Source organism: Pteropus medius, unplaced genomic scaffold (genome assembly GCF_902729225.1).
Source record: "Pteropus medius unplaced genomic scaffold, Ma_sr-lr_union100, whole genome shotgun sequence".
NCBI classification, from domain to species: Eukaryota; Metazoa; Chordata; class Mammalia; order Chiroptera; family Pteropodidae; genus Pteropus; species Pteropus medius.
The window spans coordinates 2,581,734-2,606,156 of NW_024342644.1; the positions used below are offsets into that span (position 1 = coordinate 2,581,734).

General features: G+C 36.7%; 1 protein-coding gene, 1 long non-coding RNA gene and 1 pseudogene across 12 annotated transcripts in view; 1 reads left to right on the plus strand and 2 right to left on the minus strand.

Moving 5' to 3' along the window:
• The window catches only part of CDKAL1 (CDKAL1 threonylcarbamoyladenosine tRNA methylthiotransferase), a 566,460-nt gene extending 559,395 nt beyond the window's left edge, over positions 1–7,065 (minus strand). For 2 of the 10 annotated variants that reach the window (XM_039866446.1, XM_039866448.1), the window contains exons 1-2: positions 6,919–7,040; positions 6,096–6,139 (exon numbers count right to left, since the gene is read on the minus strand). Coding sequence is in view for 4 of the 10 variants with exons in the window: in XM_039866443.1 (XP_039722377.1) it covers positions 6,919–7,017 (99 nt within the window). In the remaining 6 variants the exon portion in view is untranslated. Of the gene's footprint in view, positions 1–6,095; positions 6,140–6,721; positions 6,830–6,918 lie in introns of those variants that run through there. The other 8 variants (XM_039866451.1, XM_039866452.1, XM_039866450.1 and 5 more) reach the window with 7 other exon arrangements.
• On the minus strand, positions 1,090–1,209 carry LOC120605657 (uncharacterized; annotated as a pseudogene).
• A 30-nt stretch (positions 7,066–7,095) lies between the features above and the next one.
• Positions 7,096–23,508, plus strand: LOC120605569 (uncharacterized). 2 transcript variants are annotated; one of them, XR_005653658.1, is made up of 3 exons: positions 7,096–7,209; positions 22,109–22,274; positions 22,901–23,508. It is a non-coding gene; the product is annotated as an uncharacterized LOC120605569 (long non-coding RNA). The 2 variants fall into 2 exon arrangements; XR_005653657.1 differs by having other exon boundaries at positions 22,169–22,274.
• The last annotated feature ends 915 nt before the right edge of the window (positions 23,509–24,423 follow it).

Below are 24,423 nucleotides of genomic sequence, written 5' to 3' on the forward strand. Positions count from 1 at the left end.
ATGAGCCAGGCCTGCCAGAGTAACCCATCTTCCTGGCCACACTGATTAGTGTGTGATTAGTTCAGGGTTGGATATGACAAGCCCAGCTAATCAGAACCATCACAAGGACTTCTATGCCAAAGCTAACAGAAGAGATGGCTTCTCTTTTCACTGAAGTGGTTATGTTGGGAGGATGTCAACTTGAGAATGCTGGAGATCATCTGCCAGTCACAGTGCAGAAGCATACCTAAAGAATGAAACCTAGTAAAAGGTGGAGAGATAAAGAGCCATATATGACATTATCTGAGCACGTGGATCCAACTAACGCCTGAAGCCAGATACTGCCCCACTCTGCCCAATCATGTGGGCCAATAAATTTCCTCTGTGACTTAAATTAATTTGAGTTAGATTTTCTCTCTTGCAAACAAGAGTCCTGAACAACTCAGCAAACTAGGTAAGGTGAAATAAACTAGGTCTTTCTCAAATTGATTCTATTTATTTGAGATACTAACTATCAGTGAAAAAACAGTTCTGTGGTCAAATATATTTAGGAAATTCTGCCTCCTTACAGATTCCTAGTACACACTGGTAGAGCAAAGACTATGAATAACTGCAGTATAAAACTTAAACTTATTTATCTTAGGAATTTTCTGAAAATTTATTTCTCACATATCTCCTCTTAATGAGGCTAAAGATGGTACTGAAAGCAGAAAGCTTGAATGAAGCCAGTCACAGAACTCCTCCCACACTCTGCACAGGTGGATGACTTCCTTCATTTACCGGAAAATGGTTCTTTGCCCATGTACTCAGCCTAACTATTTGTTATTATAACTGTCCACCTCCCTAAGAAAAAGCCTTCAACTCTGACCCACTCAAGCAAAGAATTCTAGTCATGCCCCATTTTCCTGCATCATCACTAATTATCTCCCTACTGAATCATTACTATCTGGATACAAACATACTATTATTTCTCCCATTTAAAAAACAAAAACCTTACCTTGACCCCACTTCCTCCACTTACTATCTCTATCACATTTCTCTCCTTTAAAGAAAACCTCCTTGCAAAAGCTATCTATCCTTTCTTTTTATTATTATGATTATTATTATTTATGCCTATAGCACCTGGTCTTCCTAGGTGGTCTCCCATCCAAGTACTAACCAGGCCCGACCCTGCTTAGCTTCCAAGATCAGACAGACATCAGGCTTGTTCAGGGTGGCATGGCTGTAGACCATGGACCGTGGTTCCACTGGGGCGAACCCAAGACCTTCTGCGTGTAAAGCAGACCTGCTAACCACTACACTATGGAACCACGTCCGAGCTAGCTATACTTCAATATCAAATTTTCCCTTCCCATTCTCTCATGAACCAAGTTTTCACCCCACCACTCCACCAGACTTTATCATCATGATTTCAGTGACTTCCAACGATATATACAATGATCAGTTCTCAGTCATCTTATATGACCCCACATGCAGCAATTGACACTATTAACCTTCACTGGCTTCTAGGACACCACACTCTCTGAGTTTTCCTTCTACCACATTAGCAACTCCCCAAGTCTCCTCTGCTTCTTCCTCCTCATCTCTCCAACTTCTGAACATTGGAATGGCCCCATGGCTCAGTTACAGGACATCTCCTTTAGTTACAGACATACCTTGATCTCATCCAGTCCCATGTCCTTGAAATATCAACTATATGCTTATTTAACCAGCCCTAGTCCTCCCCTGAACTTGACTCTCATGTCCAACTGCCTATTCAACACCCCTGCTTAAATGTCTAAGAGTTATTTCAAACTTAAAAAGTCAAAAAGAGAACTCTTGAGCCTCTCTCCACCTTATCCCACAAACAACCACCAAACACCACACCAGATCTTTCTATAACTTGCCGATCTCATTTAAAGGCAATGCCAACCTTCTACCTGGTCAGGCCAAAATCCTGGAATCATCCCCAAGTCATCTTTCTTTTACCCTAACTCAATCCAACAAAATCCTGTTGGCTCTATCTTCAAAATATATTCAGAATCTGACTATTTTTGACCATATCCACTGTTACATTCTTGGTTCAAACCAATATCAACTCTTGCTTAGATTATTAGCAGTTAGTCTCCCTGTTTCTACCCTTAATTCCCGAAGGACATTTCAGCACAGACGCCAGGGATCCCTTTAAAACCTAAGTTCATCTCAAGAAATTAGTATGTTACGCTGAACTAACTTGACGAGAGTAACCATCCATAGAGCTTGTTTTCCAAAAAAAAAAAGTACTGTTTAGAGTAGCAAAATTATAAGCCTACCTAGGTATGTTGAAAAGCCCTTTGAGTAAGTTTTGTGAATGGAAATGTAGTGCTCAAGTCACATTCTGCTTTAAAAGGTTGTTACAAATACAGATGAATTAAAAAAAAAAAAAACAACTTTGTCTTCCACTTCAAAATAAAAACCCAAAATCACTACAAAGATCTATAAGGACATATATAATCAGCTTTCCTTTTATCTCTCTAACTCTCCCCTTTACTCTACTCAGGTACACGGGCTTCCTTACCAGTTCATATCTACCAAGTATACACTCATCTCAGGGTGTTATTTTTGCCTAGAATGCCTTCAAGCCCTTCAGGACTTTGCCTAAATGTCACCAGCAAGGTCTTTCTGAGCAAATCCCACCTCACCAAATATACCACACTTCCTATCCCCATTCCCTACCTTGTTTTCTTACCATGGCACTCATCACCTGTTTAGATGTTTTCATTATGTTATTGTTATCTCTTTCTACTAGAATACACTCTGTGAGAGTAAAGGTTTTTATGTGCTTTGTTCACTGTTTTATCCCGGGTGGCACCTAGAACTACGTCTAGTGCATTGCATGTTCTCAATAAATATTTTTTACTATACACTACCCAGGCTGTACCAACTATATTAACCTGTTAGATATTCTCTGAGTACGCCAAACTAGCTTCTGACTTCACTTCACAATCACTATTCCTCTGCATAGAATGTCACCCCCAAGATATCTGTATGGCTTGATGCCTACTTATCTAATCAAATGACACCTCCTCAGAGAGGCCTTTCCTAACTACCATGTCTAAAATAACCACACACTGACCAAGCACCCCCACACACTCTCACTAACCTCTAACCCTGTTTTATACGTCATTTTTCTTCATAGCATTTACTTACCTGACACTATCTAACTGCGTCTGTCTTTCTCATTACGGTGTAAAGCCCACAAGGACAAAGACATCATCTTTTTCACTATTACATCTACACCTACACATAAACAATGCGTAGCACACAACAGGTACACACTATTTGTTGACTGACTGAATAAATTCACAAAATTCTTGTTTAAACTGAATGTAGCTAATCTCCCTCTAACACAGGAAGAAATTCTTACACTGGATGGAAAGTTGAAGTAAATACCTAACCCCTAGCGTTTCTTCTATCACTATTATTCTATGAAATAATTAAGATAAGTGAGAAAGGCTAAGACCAGATAGTGCCTTTGAATGTTACTAAAGAGCTACTGAAGAACTTTGAATTGAATCACATAAATAACAGAAGGAAAATAGAATGGAAGAAGAGAGTTGAGAGGGGTCCACTGCAGTAGACATACAATATCACAAAGTCAGAAAAGTAGAGAACATTGCTTAGCCTCTTATTTCACATTACTGAAGCCCACAGAAGCTAAAACATTTTTACACTGGTAGAGCTAGAATTAGAACCTATGCCTTCTATCAACACCAAGCTCTCCCACTCTGGCTCTGCTTCATTGGCAAAGCACAAACAATCCAAGAGTCTAATGGGACCCCAAGATATAAACACATTCCAGAAAAAAAATGGGCAAAGGAAACATAGGCAACTCACTTAAGAAATGCAAATAGCTAATAAGCATAGAAAAGAATATTCCAACACACTAATAGCAAGTATTTAAACATGAATTATTTTTCATCTACCACAGTAATAAAGACTGACAAAAACCCCACTCTTCGTTGAAAGCATGATAAATCTGGCATACCCTTTCCGGAGGGCAATCTGGCAGTACATATCAAACTTTAAAATATATATATCCCTTGACCCAGCAACTCCGTTTGTAGAAATTCACTCAAAGGAGACAAAGATAATATAATGCAAAGATCCCTAAACCCAGCATCAATCATATCATAGCATCTGAACAATCTCATTCATCACTACTAATAAAAGTTTTTACTTCCAACAATCAGGTAGAGGGAATTTTTAAATAAATAAGTAATGAGGAAATGGAAGTTTGACAACAAAATGAAAGCAAAATAAGTTAAATAGAACAACAGGATCATATAAAGTTTTTTCTCAAAAGTAGAAGAAATCCAGAAGATTTTAAGGAAATAAAAACAAAGTTAGTGGAAAGGGAGATATTGAAAATGACAAAAGAGAGAATGCAACATCCTAGAGTACTGGTAACTTACATAGGTGATTTATTAGGAGAGCTTTTATAAAATCAAATACCCAGGTCTCATTCTAAATTAGAATCTCCAAGAGTAGAATGTAGGGATGAGAATGTAAAACCTGCCCAGCTGACTCCACTAAACACCCTAACTGAGAACTACTGTTGCAGCAGAGGTTCTCAGTCTTGAGTGTTTATTGTACTCACATGATGAGCTTTTGAAAATTACAAACTAAGCCCCGGAACAGTTCAATCAATCTCTGGGAACAAAGATTGAGCATCAATAGATTTTAAAACTTTCCAGTAATTCTCATGTGCGTAGCCACAGTTGTGAAACAAAGATCAATGACAGTAGTTTTCACAGGGTGGTTCCCAAACCAGCACAATTAGAATCACTGGAGAACATGTTAGAAATGAAGGCTCAGGCCCCACTCTAGACCTACAGGATCAGATATTCTGAGTAAAGCCCAACAATCTTTAACAAACCCTCGCGGTGATTCTGATGTACACTCAAGTTTGAGAAATCACTGTCCTAGAGTTATTCTTTCATAAAAATCATCTAGAATGCTTGTCAAAAATATATTACCTGGTTAGCTGATTTTCAACAAGGGTACCAAGAATATTCAACAAAGAAAGAACTGTCTTTTCAACTAATCGTGCTATAATCGAATAGCCACATGCAAGAATGAAGTTGGATTCCTACCACACTTCATATATAAAAATTACCTCCCATCCAAGTACTAACCAGGCCCGACCATGCTTAGCTTCTGAAATCAGACGAGATTGGGCGCATTCAGGATGGTATGGCCGTAGGCTAAAAATTAACTCAAAATGGATCACAGACCTAAATTTAAGAGCTAATGCAATATAACTCTTATAAGAAACCATAGGTGTAAATATTCAAGATGTGAGATTAAGCACTGGTTTCTTAGTCATGACACCAAAAGGACAAGCAACAAGTAAACAGACTGGACTGCATCAAAATTTTAAAAATTTATGCTCCAAAGGACACTATCAAGAACGTGAAAAGACAACTCACGCAGAGAAAAGATTTGCAAATTATATATTTGATAAAGGTCTAGTATCAGAATACAGAAAAAATACAACTCAACAACAGAAAGACAAATAACCTAGTGTAAAATATGGGCAAAATATCTGAATAGACGTTTCTCCAAAGAAGATATACGAGTGGCCAATAAGCACATAAAAGATGTAACATCGTAAGTTATTAGGGAAAAGCAAAATCAAAATCACAAGATAACCACTTCACACCCACTAGGATGGCTAAAATCAAAAAGACAGAGAATAACAATGTTGACGACAATATTGATTAGAGCACCCTGAGAGAAAGAGAACAGTTAGAAGAGGAAAGGATACAGGACCAAGCCTTGAGGAACTTGGAATTTAACTGCCGAATAGAAGGGAACCAGCCTTTTATAGAAACCAAGAAGCAGCTACCAGAGAAGGAGAAAATCAGTGGGCCATAGAAGGCAGAGGCAGAGAGCACATCAAAGTGGACATGGTCAGTGCTACGCAATGCAGATGAAAGGGTAAGTAAAATGAATGAAATGTTTCTTGGACTTAGTGATATGGAGATCATGGTGTTTCCATACAATGATGGTGGCAAAATTACTAAGAACTTAAGCTTTCTGCACATTATAATGTATAATATATCACTCAAACATAAAAGGTTTAAAATAAGTACCGTGATTATCTGCAATTAGTCTCAAATCCTCTTGAAAGACGAGTCTGGAAAATAAAAACTGATTAGAAAAAGCAAGCTCGCAGTAAGTTCACAAAATCGCAGTAAGGACTCTTTAAAACCACCTAAAAGGGATTAGACTCCATAAAAAACTGCTCTTCTTTATACAGCAAAGTTAATGATATTCCATACTACTTCCAAAAGCTTACTGATTAAAACAGGTGTTTTGACTCTGCCATAATTGCCATGACTGATGAGATTCAGTGTCTGGCCATGATAATACTCTCCAGCACTACATCACGTCTGCGTGATTCAAGAAATACCAACTACCAAACAGGAATAAGGCAGTGAAGTAAATATCCAGATTACCTTCCACCCGAAAGACACCTGTCGCCCGAGATTCAGAAAGAGATTTTATGAGTAAATGAGAAGTGAAAAAAACAAGACCCCTACCAGTCTAACTTAAGTTTAAAGTCATAATGAGATACAGCTCTGAGAAAGCTGGGTAACTGCGAAAGCCTCCTCCCGTATCAAGAATTCACTAAAGCAGAAAGTTGGGAAAACCAATGAAGTTAAACTTGACAATAAGGGAAAAAGTCCCTTAAATACTCCTTACAGCCCTGCAGCACCTGAGACAACGACCCTGTCTTCACTTTGGGCAGTGCTACCAGCCTCCTTGTAGCCCAATCCCAGCTGGCAAGTCCCCTTTCAACTGCCAAACCAACCAGCAAACAGCCAGAAAAAGATTAAAACTGGGAAACACGACTCCGCAATAAAAGGAGCTCCGGCCACACTCTACCCAACACGGATCCACCCGCCACCTTACCCAGTAGTCAGGAAATAACAAACCAGTCCAAAGTGAGAGAATCAACACGCCGCTCTCCGGAAGCTGCAGAGACTTCAGATGGAGCTCGCCATGACACATACGTCCCGCCACGTTCATCTACGCATGCTCAGAGACGGTGGCCTGGAGAGGTCAAATTGCATCATTGCTGGAGCGCGAGTTCTGGTTTAATTTAAAGTGGTAATGATTACGCATACATTTCCTTTGATTACAAAAGAACTATATACCCCCCCAACATCTGAGCTCTTACTATTTGTCAGACATTGGGTTAAGGTAAGCGCTTTACATAAACATTTTCTCTCGACTTATTTTATCTTATTTTACAAAAGAGGAAACTGGAAGTTTAAGTATTTGCCCAGAGTTACTCTAATAATAGTGACTGCCCTCTGTAATGAATCCAGTTCTACTTAACTCCCCAAAACACTGCCCTTTTCAGTGCATTGCACTATCTTTCTCAAACTTGTGAAAAAGAGGTCATATTAGGGAAGAGAGTAGAAAAGGACAGAGAAAGAACAATTGGTAGATTAAATTTTAGATAGATCATTTAACAACAAGCAAGCTTTTTTGAATGCTTAGAAGGCAATTTACAGAGAAAGAAAACTTTCATGGTATATACTGATTCAGACCTGTCTTACATGTGTTATCTCACTTTATTAGTCTTTATCCAAGACACTGTGTTCTGTTCAACAGAAGAGCATCTCCACTTTAAAAAGTGGAGACCATGGGCCATAAATAGGAAGTCAGAAATCATCAGCTTTATGTCTGACTCTGGGTTTCACAGTGATTTGGAGGTTTGGCCTTATTTCATAAATGTATCTTTTAGTGCAATTCCCTGTAGTTAAAATGCCACGCTTTGCTCATCCATATTCATAAAAGAATCTAAACTGTGACCTAGGGTCCACTGCAGTTCTCACCCCAGTAAATGATAATTGTATGTTTTTGTTGCCCTATCTCTTTCACTAGACCAAAAGTAGACCCTGGGTTATTTTCTTGGTTGTAATCCCACTGCCTAGCACATAATGTACTTAGCCACTCAATAAACATATGAATGAACAAAATGATGCTACTCCTTTTCTCCAAGATCTAGTTAAATTTAGTTAAAGATATTTTAAAGACATTTCATATGACCTCAAACACTGTGCTAGATGCTAGAGCTAGAAAGGAAAAAGATCACTCCCACCACTATTTCAGCCTACTTCAAGGAAATAGTTTCAGTAGAGAATTATAATCCCCACGAAAGATGAATGCAGACCTGTGAAGCACAAAGGGAAGTTTCCTCTTCTTTCATGAAGAGGTCAAGACTTCCTACAGAAGAAGTAGGGGAAATGGTATTCCAGGCTGGGAAGACAAAGCAAAATGCACAGAGGCCGGAAAGTATAAACTATTGTACATCATAACCAAAAAGAGTAATATTGGATGATGGTAGAGAAAGCTGGAAAGGGAAAATGCAGGGACCAGATTAAAATGAGCCTTGTTTGCTAAAATAGAGACAATAGACCTAATCCTGGGTGATTTAGGAGAATGAAAGTGAGCAGAATGTTCTCTCAGGAGAATGGGTCGAGGACAACACTTCAGACATGAAATAGTAAAAGCTCAAATTGATTTGTTGGCTGTAAAGAATGGGAAATGGGAAAGAAAGAAGAGATACTGAGGGGATACAATAAGCAAGATTTAGTGATAGATAGGTGCCAAAGAAAATGATATGGGTAATGTTTTCAAGTTTTTGGATAAAGCAACTAACACCCAATTCCTCTTTGGTGAAATCTGAGGGTACTTTCAGTCTGAATCATCTGAAAAGCCAATGACACTCTCTCTAGGAATTTATCTTGCAGCAATGCTCACTGTTACACAAAATGACATATGTGCTAGATTATTCTTTGAAACATTGCTTGAAATAGTTAATGGAAACTCTCCTGGGCTCCTCAATAGGAGATTGGTTAAATATATTTATGGAAAAAGAAAGTTGCAACATAGTGTATACCATATATATAAGTATAGATATTGGAAGATAGTATCTCTGGTAGGATATATAAGTAACAGGTAATGGGGTTGTCTCTGGGAAAAGGAACTGAGTTGCTAAAGGAATATTTACTTGTTTCCTGTATACCATTTTGTACCTTTTATTTTTGAACCATGAAAGTATATTATTTATTCAAAAAATAAGTGGATACATTTTATTAATAAAATTTAAAGGACATTTGATTTAAAATTAACTGGTTTTTCTGTTACATTGTAGTATTGAACTTTAATTTTCTCATAAATATTTAAATTTTAAATCTTTTTTATCGTGGTAAGAGGTACTTAAAATTAGCATTTTAATCATTTCTAAATGTACAATTTAGTAGCATTGAGTACATTTATATTTTTTGTACAACCATCACCACCATTCATCTCTAGAACTTTTCATCTCCCAAACTAGAATTCTGTACCCATTAACTAACTCACCTTTCCTTGTACCTTCCCCAGCCTCTGACAACCACCATTCTAGTTTCCGTCTGTATGAATTTGACTACTCTAGGTACCTCGTATAAATGGAATCATTCAATATTTGTCCTTTTCAAAATGGCTTATTTCACTTAGCATAGTGTCTTTGAGGTTCATCCATGTTGTAGCTTGTCAGAATTTCCTTCCTTTTTAAGGCTGAATAATATCCCATTGTATGTTTATACACATTTTGTTTATAATTGTTATCTTTCATTCTTTGTCTCTCAAATTAGATTGTACACTTCACAAGAATAGACACTCCATCTCGTTATTGTTTTTTCAGCCTACAATACATATTTGGTGGTAAACAAACCAATGGGTATATCCAAGGATACTAAAAATGCAAATGAATCTGTAAAATAATTGTAAAAGCTAATGTTTTTTTGAGAACTTATGTGTGTCAGTAACCACATTAAGCCCTCTATGTGAATTATCAAATTTTTTCATCACAATAACTCTCTAAGTAATCTGATAAATTAGAAGTACTATTATTACCTTATTATCTTCTTACAGAAGAGAAAACTGAAGCTTACACAGTCTGACTTCAGTTTTTTTAAACAACTCTATAAGAATACTTCAGAAGAAAGAAACTGTATACTTTTGTTTAAGTGCAAAAATTCAATTAGGAAAAAAATTAGAGATAAATAAAAAGAATGATAAGAGAAATGCATAATAAAATGTATAAGCCTTTGGAATGATTGACTCAATTTTTTATGTTAATCCTTACAATGAAAACTGAAGAGAAATGTAGGCAATAATGAAGTTAGAAACTGCTTACTGTCCAGCCACTAATCAAGCAAGCATAAAATATGAAAATTGTAAAACTTTAGGAACACATATGTTAGATTTTGCTTATGATCGAAGCAATTACCCAGTGTGCTTATGAATTTGTACCAACCAATATCTTTTTTATGAGAAATAAATTATGCACTTAATTCATTCTTTATAATGATAAGTATACATGGAATTTTCTGTGTAGACTATTAGAGAAGTTTAATAGGATGAAATTTAAAGTGAATTAATCTCATATAAGAGATAAGAAAAATATAAGTAATATGTGTTCTCAATTTTTAAAGTTCAACAGGTCAACATGTATTATGCAAATATATTATTATTTATGTTAGCTTCCCATTGCATGTGACAGAAAGCTAACTATATTTTCTCAAGCAAAAAGGGTAAGGGGGCACATAATAATTGAAGCTAGACCCAGAGATTTTGATTGGATCTGATAAATTGTCAGAGTTAATTCCCTAGCTGGACACCGTATAACTAAAGCAGTTTTTTAGGAAGATGTTTAAGATGTTGATTTTCATAAAGGATTGAAGATAAGGAAATAAGTTAGGATACTATCACATTAGTCTAAATATAAAGCCAAGAAGAAAGATGATGACTGTAGAGATAGGGAAAAAAGAAGGGATATGAGAACTATGTCAAAAGAAAATTTGCCCAAACTGGGTGAAAGCTTCAGTGTAGAAGATATTAGTGAAGGACACATATATTCTTTAATAACTTTAAAAAAAGATCATGTAAAAAGGTAATATGAATTAAATTAATATGCTGTTGCCTTTGGAGTAATGCTGAATTTTTCTCCCAGGAATCTAACCACTAGGGGTCAGAGTGCTATACTTCTAATATCGGCCTATTCGATTCTGTCTATTCAAAGTTTACACAAATTGGCTTGGCTCAATTCTATAATTAATTTCATCTCTTCCTTCTCCCACTCTCAGTATAAATGGTTTGAGGACTGTGTCTATGGCCCAAGCCAAAGCAATGAGAGCACCACATTTCTTTACCACAGCATAGGTAGCCCATGCTGGACCAAAGTGAATTCTGGGCTCTCACTCTACCCCGAGAATCTATGCTGGAGCTTCCAGTATAGCTACCATGTGTAGAACACCCGCCCAAGACCCATGCCATTTCAGAAGAAAGTACAGTTGAGCAATGAGGGGAGAAATCAAGTTCTGAAGATAACTGTAAGCCCCCTACATCCAGCATGCCTGGAGCTAGGTTTACTTCTGAGTTGTTCAGTTTTGTAAACAACTAAATGTCCCCCCAACACATGCCATCTTTTTAGCCGTTAGGCTATTATGAGTAGGTTTCATTCACTTGCAACCAAAATAGCTAAGCTTATTTTTACATCTCTTCTTGACTTATAAACAAATAATTTGCATCTGTTGTCTAATTCCCTGATTGCTTATAAGTATCTGTGGGAAAGAGACATATTTTGTCTGCCCTTCAGTAACATATGACTCAATAAATAATAAATTTATTAAGTCATATATTTGTTGAGTGTATAGTATACCAAAGACTGTATTAATGTTCAGGGGGAAAAAAAAATAAAACAGACCAAGATCTCTGCCCTCTTAAGAGTTTATATGCCAGCAGATACAGATAGGCAATATACAATAAATAAGATATAAATAAAAATTATACTTTGTGTTCAAAGGTGATAAAAATGGCCAACACTTTGCAACAGATTAAAGAGAACCAAGAATGAAGGCTTGCAATTTGTAAAGAAGGTGGTCAGAGTAGGCACACTGAGAAAAATATCTTTAAGCAAAGGCTTGAAAAAGATGAGGAGGTTAGCCGAGGGATGTGTGGGGGAAGAAAGAGGAAATTCAAGGAAAGGGGAACAACTAGTGAAAAAGCTGTAAGCAAGGAGCCTACCTGGCATGTTCAAGAGATAGCAGGAAGATCAGAGTGGTTGGAATGGAGTGAATGAACGAGTGATAAGAAAGGAGGTCAGAGAGTGAACAAAACCAGATTGTCTATGGCCCCTGGGCCATAGTCAGAACTTTGGCTTTTACTCTGAAAGAAATGGGAGCCATTAGAGAGTTATGAGAAGAAGAGTAGATCAAGGAGGTCAGTTAGAAAGCTATTGCAATAACCAAAGCAAGCAATGATGGTATCCCAAACTAGAGATGTTTTAGTAGAGGTGATAAGAAGTGGTTAGATTCTGGACATATTTGAGGACACAACTCATAAAATTTCCTGTAGGTTGGAATTAGAGTGTGAGTTAAAAAAGGGAAAGGGTGATTTCAAAGATTTCAGCTTATACTACAAGAAGAAGGAAATTGCCATTAATGGAGATGGAATAGATTGCTAAAGGGGAGATAAAATATTTGGGGTATTTTTTATTTTTTTACCTTTTATTTTTTTGAAATAATTTCAGATTTTTTTCAAGTTTCGAAAATATTACAATTGATTCATGTGCAACTTTTACCCAGCTTCCTCAGATGATAATAGTTTACATAACCAAAGTATAATTATCAACCATGAAATTAACATTGATATGATACTATTAACTGTCCCAAAATAGGATGATTCCTCCTTCTTTCTTTGTCTTTCATGACCTTGACATTTTTAAAGAGTACTGAGTTATTTTGTAAAATTTCCCTCAATTTGAATTGGTCATGGTTATGAATTTTTGGCAATACTACTGCAGAAGTGATACCATGCCACTCTCAGCCCATTATATCAAGGAGGCACATGCTGTTGATATGTCTCATTATCAGTGATGTACTTTGAATACGGTCTCCCCAATGTAAAATTATAACTTTCCCTTTGTTTTTAGTGTCTCATGGGAAGAAATTTTGAGGTGATATAAATATCTTGTTTTTTCAGCATGTATTTGCCCTCTAATTTTGGCATCCATTAATGATTCTTGTAGGCAACAATTATTACTGTACTGTTTGCCAAAAGGTAATTTCCCATTTCCATTATTTCTTCTACTTTTATTATTAGATGAGTTGTCCCTTCTCATCATTCATTTATCTGTTCAATTTTTCATTTATTTTTGTGTGGACTCATAGATATTTTATACTATAGCGTATAACATATTAATAGCATTATTTTGTTGCCGAATTATCCCAGATTTGGCCATTGGCCTTCAGGTTGGCTACTGTGTTCTTTTGATATAACTGAATTTTTTTTTTAGCACTTCCTTATTTTATGGAACCTCAAGATGCTCCAAGCTCATCTTGTACTTTCTCAGCTCCATGCCTGCAATCAGCCAGTTCTCCAAGGAGTCATGGTTCCTTTTAGTGGGAAATGGTATTTAGAAACCAAGAGATAAGCACTAGTTGTGCTCACTGCTACTGAGTGTCATTGCTTCAGGAGCTCAGTTTCTAACCTATTAAACTTGAGATGTCTATTAGGCATGCAGTTGAATCATTAATTTGGCAGTTAGATTTATGAATCTGAAATTTAGGTGAAAAGTTTGGGATGAAAATATAAATGTGGGGGTTATTGGGATATAGCCAAAGCACTAGATAAGATTAGCTATGGAATGAATATAAATAGTGAAACGGACCAAAGCCTGAGGCCTGGGGCACTCCAATATCAAGATGAGGGAGAAAAGGAAAAGCCAGCAAAGAAAACTGAGAAGGAGCAACCAGTGAGAGAGGAAGAACACTAAGAATGTAGTATCCCAGATGCCAAATGATAAAAGTACATCACAGAGGAGGGAGTGATCAGCTGTGTCAAATTACGCTGACAGGTCAAGTAAAAATGAATTTTGAGAATTAAACATTGGATTGAGCAACTTGGAAGGGTAGTTTTGGTAGAGTGGTGTGAATAAAAGTTGAATGAAGTGGATTCAAGGATGAAGAAGGGACAGAACTGGAGATAATATACATAGACAACTCTAAAGATTTGCTGCAAAAGGTAGCAGTGATAATGAGACTGTAGCAGTGAAGAAAATAGGTTCATAAAAAGAATTTTTTAAGAGGAAAAAAAGATCATGTTTATATACTAAAAGAGAACAATCCCTTGGATATAGGGAAATTGATGAGGTAGTACAGAGGAAATCTTTGAAGTGATATTCTTGAGAAAGGACAGTGACTGTTTTCTAAGCATTATATCACAGTGCTTGAGATATAAATATTTGGAGACTAAATCAAGGTTATTCACCTAGTTTAAAAACTCAAATACATTTGGCTTACATTATTTTAAAAATCAAACTTAAAGAAATGTGACTTTTTTAAAACGAGAGCTTTCTAATAAGACTTTAGATATGACCATCAAGAGTCAACTAAAAAATTATACTGGAAATATATTTCACTGGCAAGTTTCAGAATGTGGTTGGTCATTGCCAGGAAGATGTAAAAAAAGACAATCCTTTTCATCTTTTTTTCTTTTCTTTTTTTAACTATAGGACAGTAGTGGCTTTTGTTTTAAAAAAAAAAAAAATGCAGTCATTAAATGCTCTCTATTAGCCACATCTCTCACTGGCTTCTTTCCAAATATTTTCTTACAAGTGCTAAATCTGTAGGGGAAATTTAGAGATTTGCAATTCCACTGAGAGCAAATCTCTTCCAGAGTGAGTGGTGAGAATAACGAAGGCCAGGGAGGGCTTTAGTAGTCAGAAACTCTCTGTCAAAGAACAAAACAATCCTTGCAGATTTCATGAGAATTTACTCGCTAAAGCTACAAAGAAACCAGGTTACCCTGCAACAGCTGGGAGGGGAGAAAGAAGAGAGTATTCAGTTTGGGTTATTTATTTGGTTATCCTTAATTTCTCAAAGATCCTCTTTGGGGTTGTTGCCCGTTTAATAGGAGAGTAAGAGCAGAGATCAAAAGAAAAAGCAACTAGGACAAAATAAAGGAAAGAAGATTTTTTTGTCTTATTCTTTGTTATGCTTTTATATTTATCCTCTATACTTTCTCAATAAATGACTTATAAGAAGGCAGAAAAATGTTTAGTAAAAAGGCACTTAGTGAATAATTATAGCATTTATTTTCAAAGCATATATTTAATTACATTACATATAAATATGGACAGAATTCATTTTCTAAATGAATTTGCCCAGAGCAAAACTGTACTCCCTGAAGTTGATTTGTTTTTACATAATTATGATGTATATTAGACAAATCACACACATAAGTTTCTTTAATTGATTGTTGATTATCTTGGCTAATGGAAGGAAACAATGATGTGGTTAATTCAAAATAATGTAAAGTCATTTATATTTGACTTTTTAAAAAATGTTCAGTATTTAGCAATAAATGAGGATATTTTTAACATTCTAAGACTTTTTAAACTTCAAATAAAGTAATTAAAACATATTGAGTAAAAACATATTCAGGTTATAGCCTGGCCTTGCACATATTAAACTTGCAATGAATAGATGGAACTTAATCACCAAGAAATGATTATGTATCATTTATCATTCCTTATCTATTATTTAGCAAATATTTCAGATACCTACCCTGATTCTGTGTGGTTCAAGTGGCCATGGACTACTTCAGCCTCTACTAGTGAGCTAGTGACTAAGACCAATTCAATCAGAACCTAGAATTTCTCTGACCACAGAACTGGATTTCATGAGTACATATAACCCGAGCAAGCCCTGTCATCTTATCCTAGCTTACCTGACAATAGGTTCATGAACGAGCACATGATAACAACTATGGGTCCCCAGCTGCCATTTTAATAATATATGACCATGCCCTTAGGACCCTAGTTGATTGATCTAAAATTGAATCTGACCAAAATTGGGCAAATCAGAACTCCTTCCTCATGATATCTAAGTTGAGACTAAGAGTCCAATATCAGTTTTGACATCTCTCTAACAGAAGAGTTGTATGTGAGGGAGCTCCCATGTGACAGTGGGAGAAGAAAAGGCTATTCTAGAGAGAGAGAATGAAAGAAGAAAGGAGCAGTCAGGGCAGAGAGAAGCAGAGATGAAAAATGAGTAGAGAGTCCTAATTCTAGTCCTTTAAAGGCAAGGCTGTTTTCTTAACCACGGTTCTCTGAAGGTTCGAATTTGAATCTTCATGTTAATTTCTTTCAAGTTAGTGCCAGTTAATTTCTCATTGTCAATCAGGGGAATCACTTCATAAATTATATAAATGACTAACCATTGTGCTATATACATGAAACTAATTTTTTTTTAAAAAAAAAAACAAGTCTTTATTAATTCTGCAGCTCCTGAAAGTAGTAGCAGAGAAGGCAGATGAATATATTGACCCAGGGCTGGGAATTTATAGGACAAATGGAATAGAAACACAAGAGAGAAAGGAAATTGAAGGTACCAGTGAGAATCAAGTTCAAGTTGCTGAAGATGAGGGTCAAGCTGGGTTGAGAAAGAGAATCCAAAGTGGGATAAACCTAACTAGAAGAAGAGAAAGAGCTGAGGGACTGGAGGGCAGGGTTAGATGAGTTTGCTTCTTTATGGGAGTCAGGAATTGAGAGGAAGGACAGTGGCATGAGAATGAGATGTCAAAGGTAGAAGAGTACCAAGTTGTAACAAGATCCAGGATGTGGCCTGAAGAGAGGGCCATTGAAAAGATTAAGGAACTCTGATGCTAAGAAATAGAATGTATAATTTACCTAGAAAGTGTCAGGACTTAAGTAGAGAACAACATGAAACAAGTGTCAAAGCCCCAGTGTATATGTATTTGTTAGAAATTCAGGCAATTGACAGAATCAAAATTATATTGGAGATTTTAATTCTCCAATGTCAATATGAGAGACTGAGTGGATGAAGTATTGTATGAAAGGTCCTGCCATCTTCAAATGTAGAATTAATTGATATTTGTTATAAATTAAATAGATTTACGTGCACTCTATAGTGCATACAAAATGTTCTCTAGGCTATTGGTTGTGATAAAAACAGAAATTAATAACAAAAATATGAAATAAAAATTAACACAAAAAAGTCTATTTAAAATAATAATAAAGTACTTTTTAAAAACCTTGAAATGTAGAAAAAAGAAGAAAATATATGCTTTTAAATAATTTTATTACTAACAGACAATTAAATAAACATTCAACTTCAAATCTTAGGAAAGAAAAAATTTAAATCCTGAGTGAAAAAATACTGAAAGCATAATAAAGTTAATTAGAAATTAAAAATACACTTGACAAATGAAATCAAAGGCTGCTTATTTTAAGAGACTAATATAATGAACAAATGGCAGATATAACATAGTAAAGAGAAAAAACACAGCAGTTAAAAACAAGAATGCTGATACAGCAAACAAATCAAAAGGAATATAAAATTATAAAGGAAAATATTATGAAAGAATTTTTATAGAAATCATATTCTAAGTGGGATGAGGAGGGTATCTATGACAGGGAGGAAGCATGGTGGCCACAATGGGAGATTAGTTACATATAGGAGGATTAAGCAAATAAGTCAATATGTTGAGGATAATGGAAGCCAAGTTTCTTCCTGTCAAACAAGAGAATTATAAATAGAAAAATAAAGATAATAAGAGTGAACTCCGTGGTACTGGATTTGAATTGGAGATGTCAATGTGAACTTGTTTTTAATATAAAGAAGTAAATATAAATGGAACAGTGTGTATATATATATATGTACATACATAATATATGTGTGGGGGGGTGATGAATGTGTATATGTATTTAAAGTAAAATAGGAGATGTTTAAATCTTAGGATGGATCATGCTTCAGGCAAAAGTGGGTTTAGAGCCTCAAGTAATTTCACCCAGGACCCATCTCTTGACTGTCATTCATCTTGGCTTCATTTTTATTCTCAGACTCTGCAAGATGTCAAGGTTGTCATTAGCTTCCAGTCTAATTTCCAGATTCAAATCCAGGAGGAAAAAAATTTACTTTCCTCATTGCATGTCCTTGGCTCTGACTGGGTCTTTTCCCTATCCTTGTAGAATCTTTATGGTACAGAAAATGCAATGCATTGATCGGCTAAGGCTGAGCCACACCCACCTCTGGAGGCCAAAGTAGAACTCTCGAAAGCACCTGGGCTGGTTGTGTGGGACAGTATGGTTCCATAGAGGAAAATTGGAATACTTTCGCTAGAAGAATGATAAATGGGTCCTGGGCAGCAAAATGGATTTTCACTACTCCATTCATTCCTTCTGGCAGCTCAACATTCCCACACACTTTTTCCCATATATGTGTCTTAAAACATGCCCACACTTTCATATTGGAATATTATATGCAACAAAAACACAACCACTCCATCCTCAAAACAAGACAACTCAAAGTCCTATCTAGTTGCTCCATCGAAACACATGTCTAAGTTCTCTAGGTGACTCCACATAATCTAGCAAAGCCCAACCTAAATGATAAAAATAAAACAAGTGTGTGTATGGGCACATGTGTGTGCACACACACACACAGACACACACACACCAGCATACCTGTATAATAGTAATAATGGTAATGAGAGAATCAAATGTCCCAGATAGTCAAATCAGCTGGTCATGTGGCAGCCATGGATGTGCAACTATCAGCTCTGCTCTCAAGAAAGAACATGCTGCTCAGCTGTGAACTGTGCAATTAGCTAACAGCCTCCATCAGCAGCACCACAGGACCCATCCTAGCTTCTCAGCTGAGGCCATGCTTTTCCTGGGTAACCCTGGCAGGCAATGATTAAGCATGACAGACTTATTCATATCTAGCCCTTTCTGTCCAATGCAAGCTACTATAACTGCAGTGTTTGCTAAGGAGCTGCTCATTGCACTGACCCAGACTTTGTATGAACTGCATTGTCAACTGAAGGCTTTCCCTACACAATCCAACTTGCCCCCTGCTTTATCTTTTACAAATATTACTCTCAATAAATTTTTTAGAGTAGTATAATGCAGTTTTATTCTGTAGATTCTTCCACCACCCCATAATAAAATTTTTGCACTCTTAACTTCAACAGCATCTGCTTCCCGATAGCCTGCAAGCAACAAAACACTCTATTCCCAATATCGAAGTGCCTGGGGAACAGAATCAGGAATAAAATTGCAGTTGCAATCTGTCAATCATCTTGTGTTTGTTACCCACCTCCCAAAAACCTATCTTTGGAAAAAGGAAGCATAGGAAAAGAACACACAGTGGTCTCCATTCCATAGGATACATCATATACTGCTGGACAAAACTAACAAGGTCATCAACCTTGGCAGGGAAGCATGTTTCTTCACCAGCCAAAATGGTTCTTTTTCCTCCATGGCCACATTTAAGGTGAATATTGGAGAGGATTTCATTTCCTGAGGTTACACTTCTTTAGCTACTAATAGTGTGGCAAGAGCTTTAGAGATAAAATAATCATTAGTCTTTTTTTTGCCAGACTTGGAGTTTGGTTAGCTCTTGCTTCCATGCAATCCTCTGGGCTACTAACCAAAGCCGGACAACTAGTTGAGTCTAGAACTAGACCTATGGACTTCCATTTTTTAGCGACAGATTCCAGTGTTCTGTTGTTCTTCAATAATTCTTAGCTTAATGCCTTCATCTCCACATATGTCTTGAGTAATTCAAACTGATGTTCTGGGGCAGGTAGATGAGGCTAATCCGCTTCAGATCTGCAGTCGACACATTTTTGTAAATGGTAATTGCCCACTTTGTCAGGCAGAAGTACATCAAGGGAGGTGGTTGGATAGGACCTATGGGATCAAGAGTGATTTTAAAATATTGTTGCTAGTTCTTAGATTTCAGATTTCCTACACTTTCACCTGAAGCTCTCCTTTTGCAGCACCATCAAGTGGGCCACAAGAAACAGCCAACATACCCTAAAATTCTGACACTGTTCTATGTTCTCTAACATTCCATCTTTTGTCAATAAATGATCTGAGTCCCAAGGTAAAATACAGGATAGTCATTTAATCAGCTGTTTTGCACTTCATCCTAAGGTTAAGAGTTACAAACTTTCCAGCGTAGGAAAGAGGGGTCTTTCTCTTATCGAAACTACCCTTAACTTGCATGATTCTACAGCTTAGTGTCTTTTATACTCCAATTCCAATATGAATTCTTTCATCATTTTTTAAGAACTTCTTTTTAATCGCAAATACCAAAAATCGCAATCAAAATTAGCTTAAATAAAGAAAAATAAGTTATTGGCTTTTGCTACTGAAAAATCTTGTTAAGATCTTGCTTCAATCAATGATGGATTGGAAGGAAGGTTAAACAAAAACATCATCAGGATACCATCTCAATTTCTTGTCTTGAAAAAGTTTGTCTTTTTTTCTAGCTCCATGAGGTAACAAGATGACTGTCTGTAAAAGCATCTTCCCAGGTTCAATTTAATAAAAAAAGTTTTTTAGGTGTGCCTTTCAACAATCCCGGCAAAAGTTTCACTTCTCTTTGTTAGCTTGATCGGGTTACATAATTGACCCCAAACAAATTCACTGTAGCCATTCTAATGTAACATTCTAATTAGCGAAACTGAGCCACATGAATTCTATTATTTAAATAACAGCTTTATTGAGATATAGTTTATATACCATAAAATTCACCCAATATGAACTCTTTTTAAGTAGAACATAGAATGAACATCAGCTAAAGCATCTGGACTGAAAGTTGAAGAGGTCAGGTTTCCAGGAGCAAAATGCGCACTGTTTACCAAAGGAAGGGCCAATAGATGCTGGCCACCCAAAACTGAGTTTAGTGTTTTAATTCTGATTTTCTAAGGATCCCCCTGACGTATTAAAACTTTGTACATTTACCAGTTTCTTGGATTGTCCCCAAGATGCAGCACCTTTGTGGGATTTGACTTAAAACAACTTATTCATTGCTCTTCTACAAATGTTGAAAATGTCTTAGGTTCTAGATTTATATCCACAACTCTACCTGGCTTTGTGTTTTGTGCATAGTTGACACAAAAGAAAAGTTTTATGAATTTAAAACTCTATTTGAGTCATAGTGTTAATTATGTAATTCTCCAGCGACATCCTGGGAAGGCTCTGTGGCTGACTGAGAAATGCCTCTATCAATACTTCCCAGTTAGGACTTGATGACGCAGCAATGGATTCACAGGTGTACCTATTATAAGGTAAGGAGTCAGAGCTCAGATGTGTAGTCATACAGCCCTAGCTTCAAATTCTAGTTATACACCACTTCCTATAACTTGGTAAGTCCTTTAAACTCCCTGAACTTCAATTTCCTAATTGGAAAATTAAGATAATATTATCCCAAATGACAGTTATAGAGGATTATTAATGAGATGACATATATATAAGGAGATAGGGGAAATTACATTCTCTTGAATTACTCTTGTGATCTAGTAAATGAGTTTAGAAGAAATACTTTGATATATTTCTTGAGACTAAGACCCTAAGAGTCAAGCTCTTCTATCAGAATATACTGCCTTCTAGGAAAGGTGAGTCCTGTTAAATAAAGGCCTTTTTTCCCTGAATGATGGATAGGGTTTGGCTATGCAAAGTTTGATGAGTAGGAGCTGAGAGATGAGGTAAATCTGTGAGGAAGAAGAAAAAAATCAACGAGGTTGGTGTTGAAGGGGTATTGAGGCATGCTGCAGCTAGCTCCTGTTGGCCCCCAAGGGCCGATTATTAGCATCTCTTCCCAATACTGTGTTCAGTGATATCATGTTGGTAGCATGAAATCAAACATGTGAGTATACCACAGCAGTTGGTGACTCTACAAATGAGCCCTTCGCGCCCTTCAAAGAGCTGGTTGGTAAACATTTACAGCACAACACTGGATAAAATATCCCTATGTCAGATCAATGAAACAAGTTGCTTTGAAACAGGGATATCTAAAGGATACTTTTTTTCCTAATTGTTTTCTTCTCATTCTTCCTTTGAAATCTTTAGTAAAGTTCCTTTTAAGCACTATTGTTTTTATGCAAGTGAATTCTTGAAGGAGATGAGGACAAGGGTACAAATGCTATCTAAGTACTGACAAATGGTAGCAATAATTCTCTTTATTATTGATCATAACAACAATGACAAATGGTGCCTTTTCTTCCCCATCAGGATGCTAATAGAGCTGCTTTCCTGAGCTGAACAGATTTCTTTTCATCTGCTTCATGGCAGGTCTGTAGCTCAGAGCTTCCAGTTGTGAGAGGCCATTGATCCGTTGGAGTCCTGTGTGTGCAGAGTAGTTCCTTCTGAGGTGGTGATCTGGAAGCGGAAGTCTGGAGTAAGCATGGGCCCAGGGAGAGGGGGGAGTGTGAGGAAGCAGGGAAAGCATTCCAGGCAGAGGGAACTGCAAATTCAAAGGCTCCAAGGTAGGAAAAAGGACCAGTGAACCTGGAATGTATCAAGTGGAGAGTGGCATGAGATGAGATTTAGAAGTAGGCAGAGAGCATTTATGCTAGGTCTTCTATACTGTTAACCACCGAGAGAAGTAGATTGGCCTCAAGGAACTTGTTAGGGTTTACAATGTCAAATTTCTTGATACTCAACATTGACTAAAGCTTGGTTGACAGATACAATATTAATAGAGGATTGCCTAAGGCTATAGAGTACATGCTTGTCTCTAAAAATCTATCTGTGGGTTAAATCAGCTGAGTCGAGAGCTAGATCACACTGTAGAAAGATACTATGACTTAATGCCAGATGACCAGATTAAAGGACATGTGGCAGCCAGTATCCAAGATGAACCCAATGATGCTCACCTTTGTATATGCCCATCTCACACTGAATCCAGCTGATCTATGTACCCAAAAGGATATTGAAGAAATGGCAGAGTGTGATTTCTGAGGCTAGGACATAAAAAGGCATTGTAACTTCGTCATTTTATTTCTTGTATCATTTACTCTGGAGAAGTCAGTGGCCATGTCATGCGGAAATTTGGGCAGCCCTATAAAGAGGTCCACATGGGCAGGAACTGAGGCCTTCTGCCAACAGCCAGCATCAATGTACCAGCCATGAGAGTGAGCCAGCTTGAAGTGAATCTTCCAGTCACACTCAACCCTTCAAATGATTATCAGCCTAGCTTACATCTTAATTGCAAACTCATGAGACTCCGCAAGCCAGAACCACCTAAACAGCCCCTGAATTCTGACCACAGAAACTGTATATTTTTTTAAGCCAATAAGTTTTGGTATTGTTTTATGCAGCAATAGATTAAAGATGTTTCAAGAAACAATTCTAATAAACTATTAGCTATCTAATGATGACACTGTTTATTAAGGGTATTGTCTGTGAGTTTTGTCAAGTTACTTAGCTTTGCTACATTTCAATTTCCTCATCTGTCAAAAGGGACTAATAAGTAGTATCCATTTTTCAGAATGTTTATAGCATTAACTGGAATAATGTTAATGTAGATATTTTAAATAAGAATGGAATCTTAGACAGCACATAATAGAAACTCAATAAATGTCGTTCATTATTATTTGCTGTTACTGTTATGACTATTTTTTGTTTTAATTTTAACCAAATTTGCTTGTCCTCCTGTTTTTCAAAATTAGCACAATGATCCAGATAGTCAAAACACCAGATACTATCCTTGATTGATTTTATTCTCATTCTTTACACCCAATCATTATGTTCCAAAGATTATACCTACCAAGTACTTTCAGACTATTTTCTTCATCCCATTCGCATTGCCTTAGTTCAAGCCTCAATCAACTTCCATCTGGACAACTAAACAGATTCCTAAATTGTTTTCTGCCTCTAATATTATTTCCCTTGAAACTGTTTTTCACACTGCAGTGACCTGTCTATAACACAAATAAGATAAAGCCATTCCCTGGTGAAAACCTTTCACTGGCCCTCTGACAGCTTTATAAAGTCCAGTCTCCTTAGCATGACCAATAAACCCTGTCAGGTTCTGGCCACTGCCTGCCATTCTTATTAACACTAGTGTCTAAGTCTTAATTCTCTTATGTGTTGCATTTGGTCCCTCTTTCACATTATTGATTTTCTTTAAGTATTTGGTGGTTCTTGCTTTGTTTTATTTTTCTTTCTTGTCTGGCTCTCGATTAAACAGCTTATTTCTATGCTCAAAGTGAGACTCTGGTTATATATCAGTGGATTGAAGTTTTGATCACAGAAAACTATTTCTGATGATTGCAGGTGAAAGCTGGTCAGGCGACAAGGTGAAGCATGGGGCAATCACACTCTGAGACCTGGGCATAAAAGACTGTGCACAAAAATAAGTTATTAAAGAATACATAGATGTTTTTTCTACTGAGGATAGGCATTCAGCCCTGGCACAGTAAGATCTGCATCCCTAAACATATGTTCTCATGCTAACACTGTTCAAGCCTCAAACACTTTTCCTCATCCCATGTCCATGAAACGGTCCTGTCCAAATGCCGTGAAGGTTTGTGAATTGTGCCCTA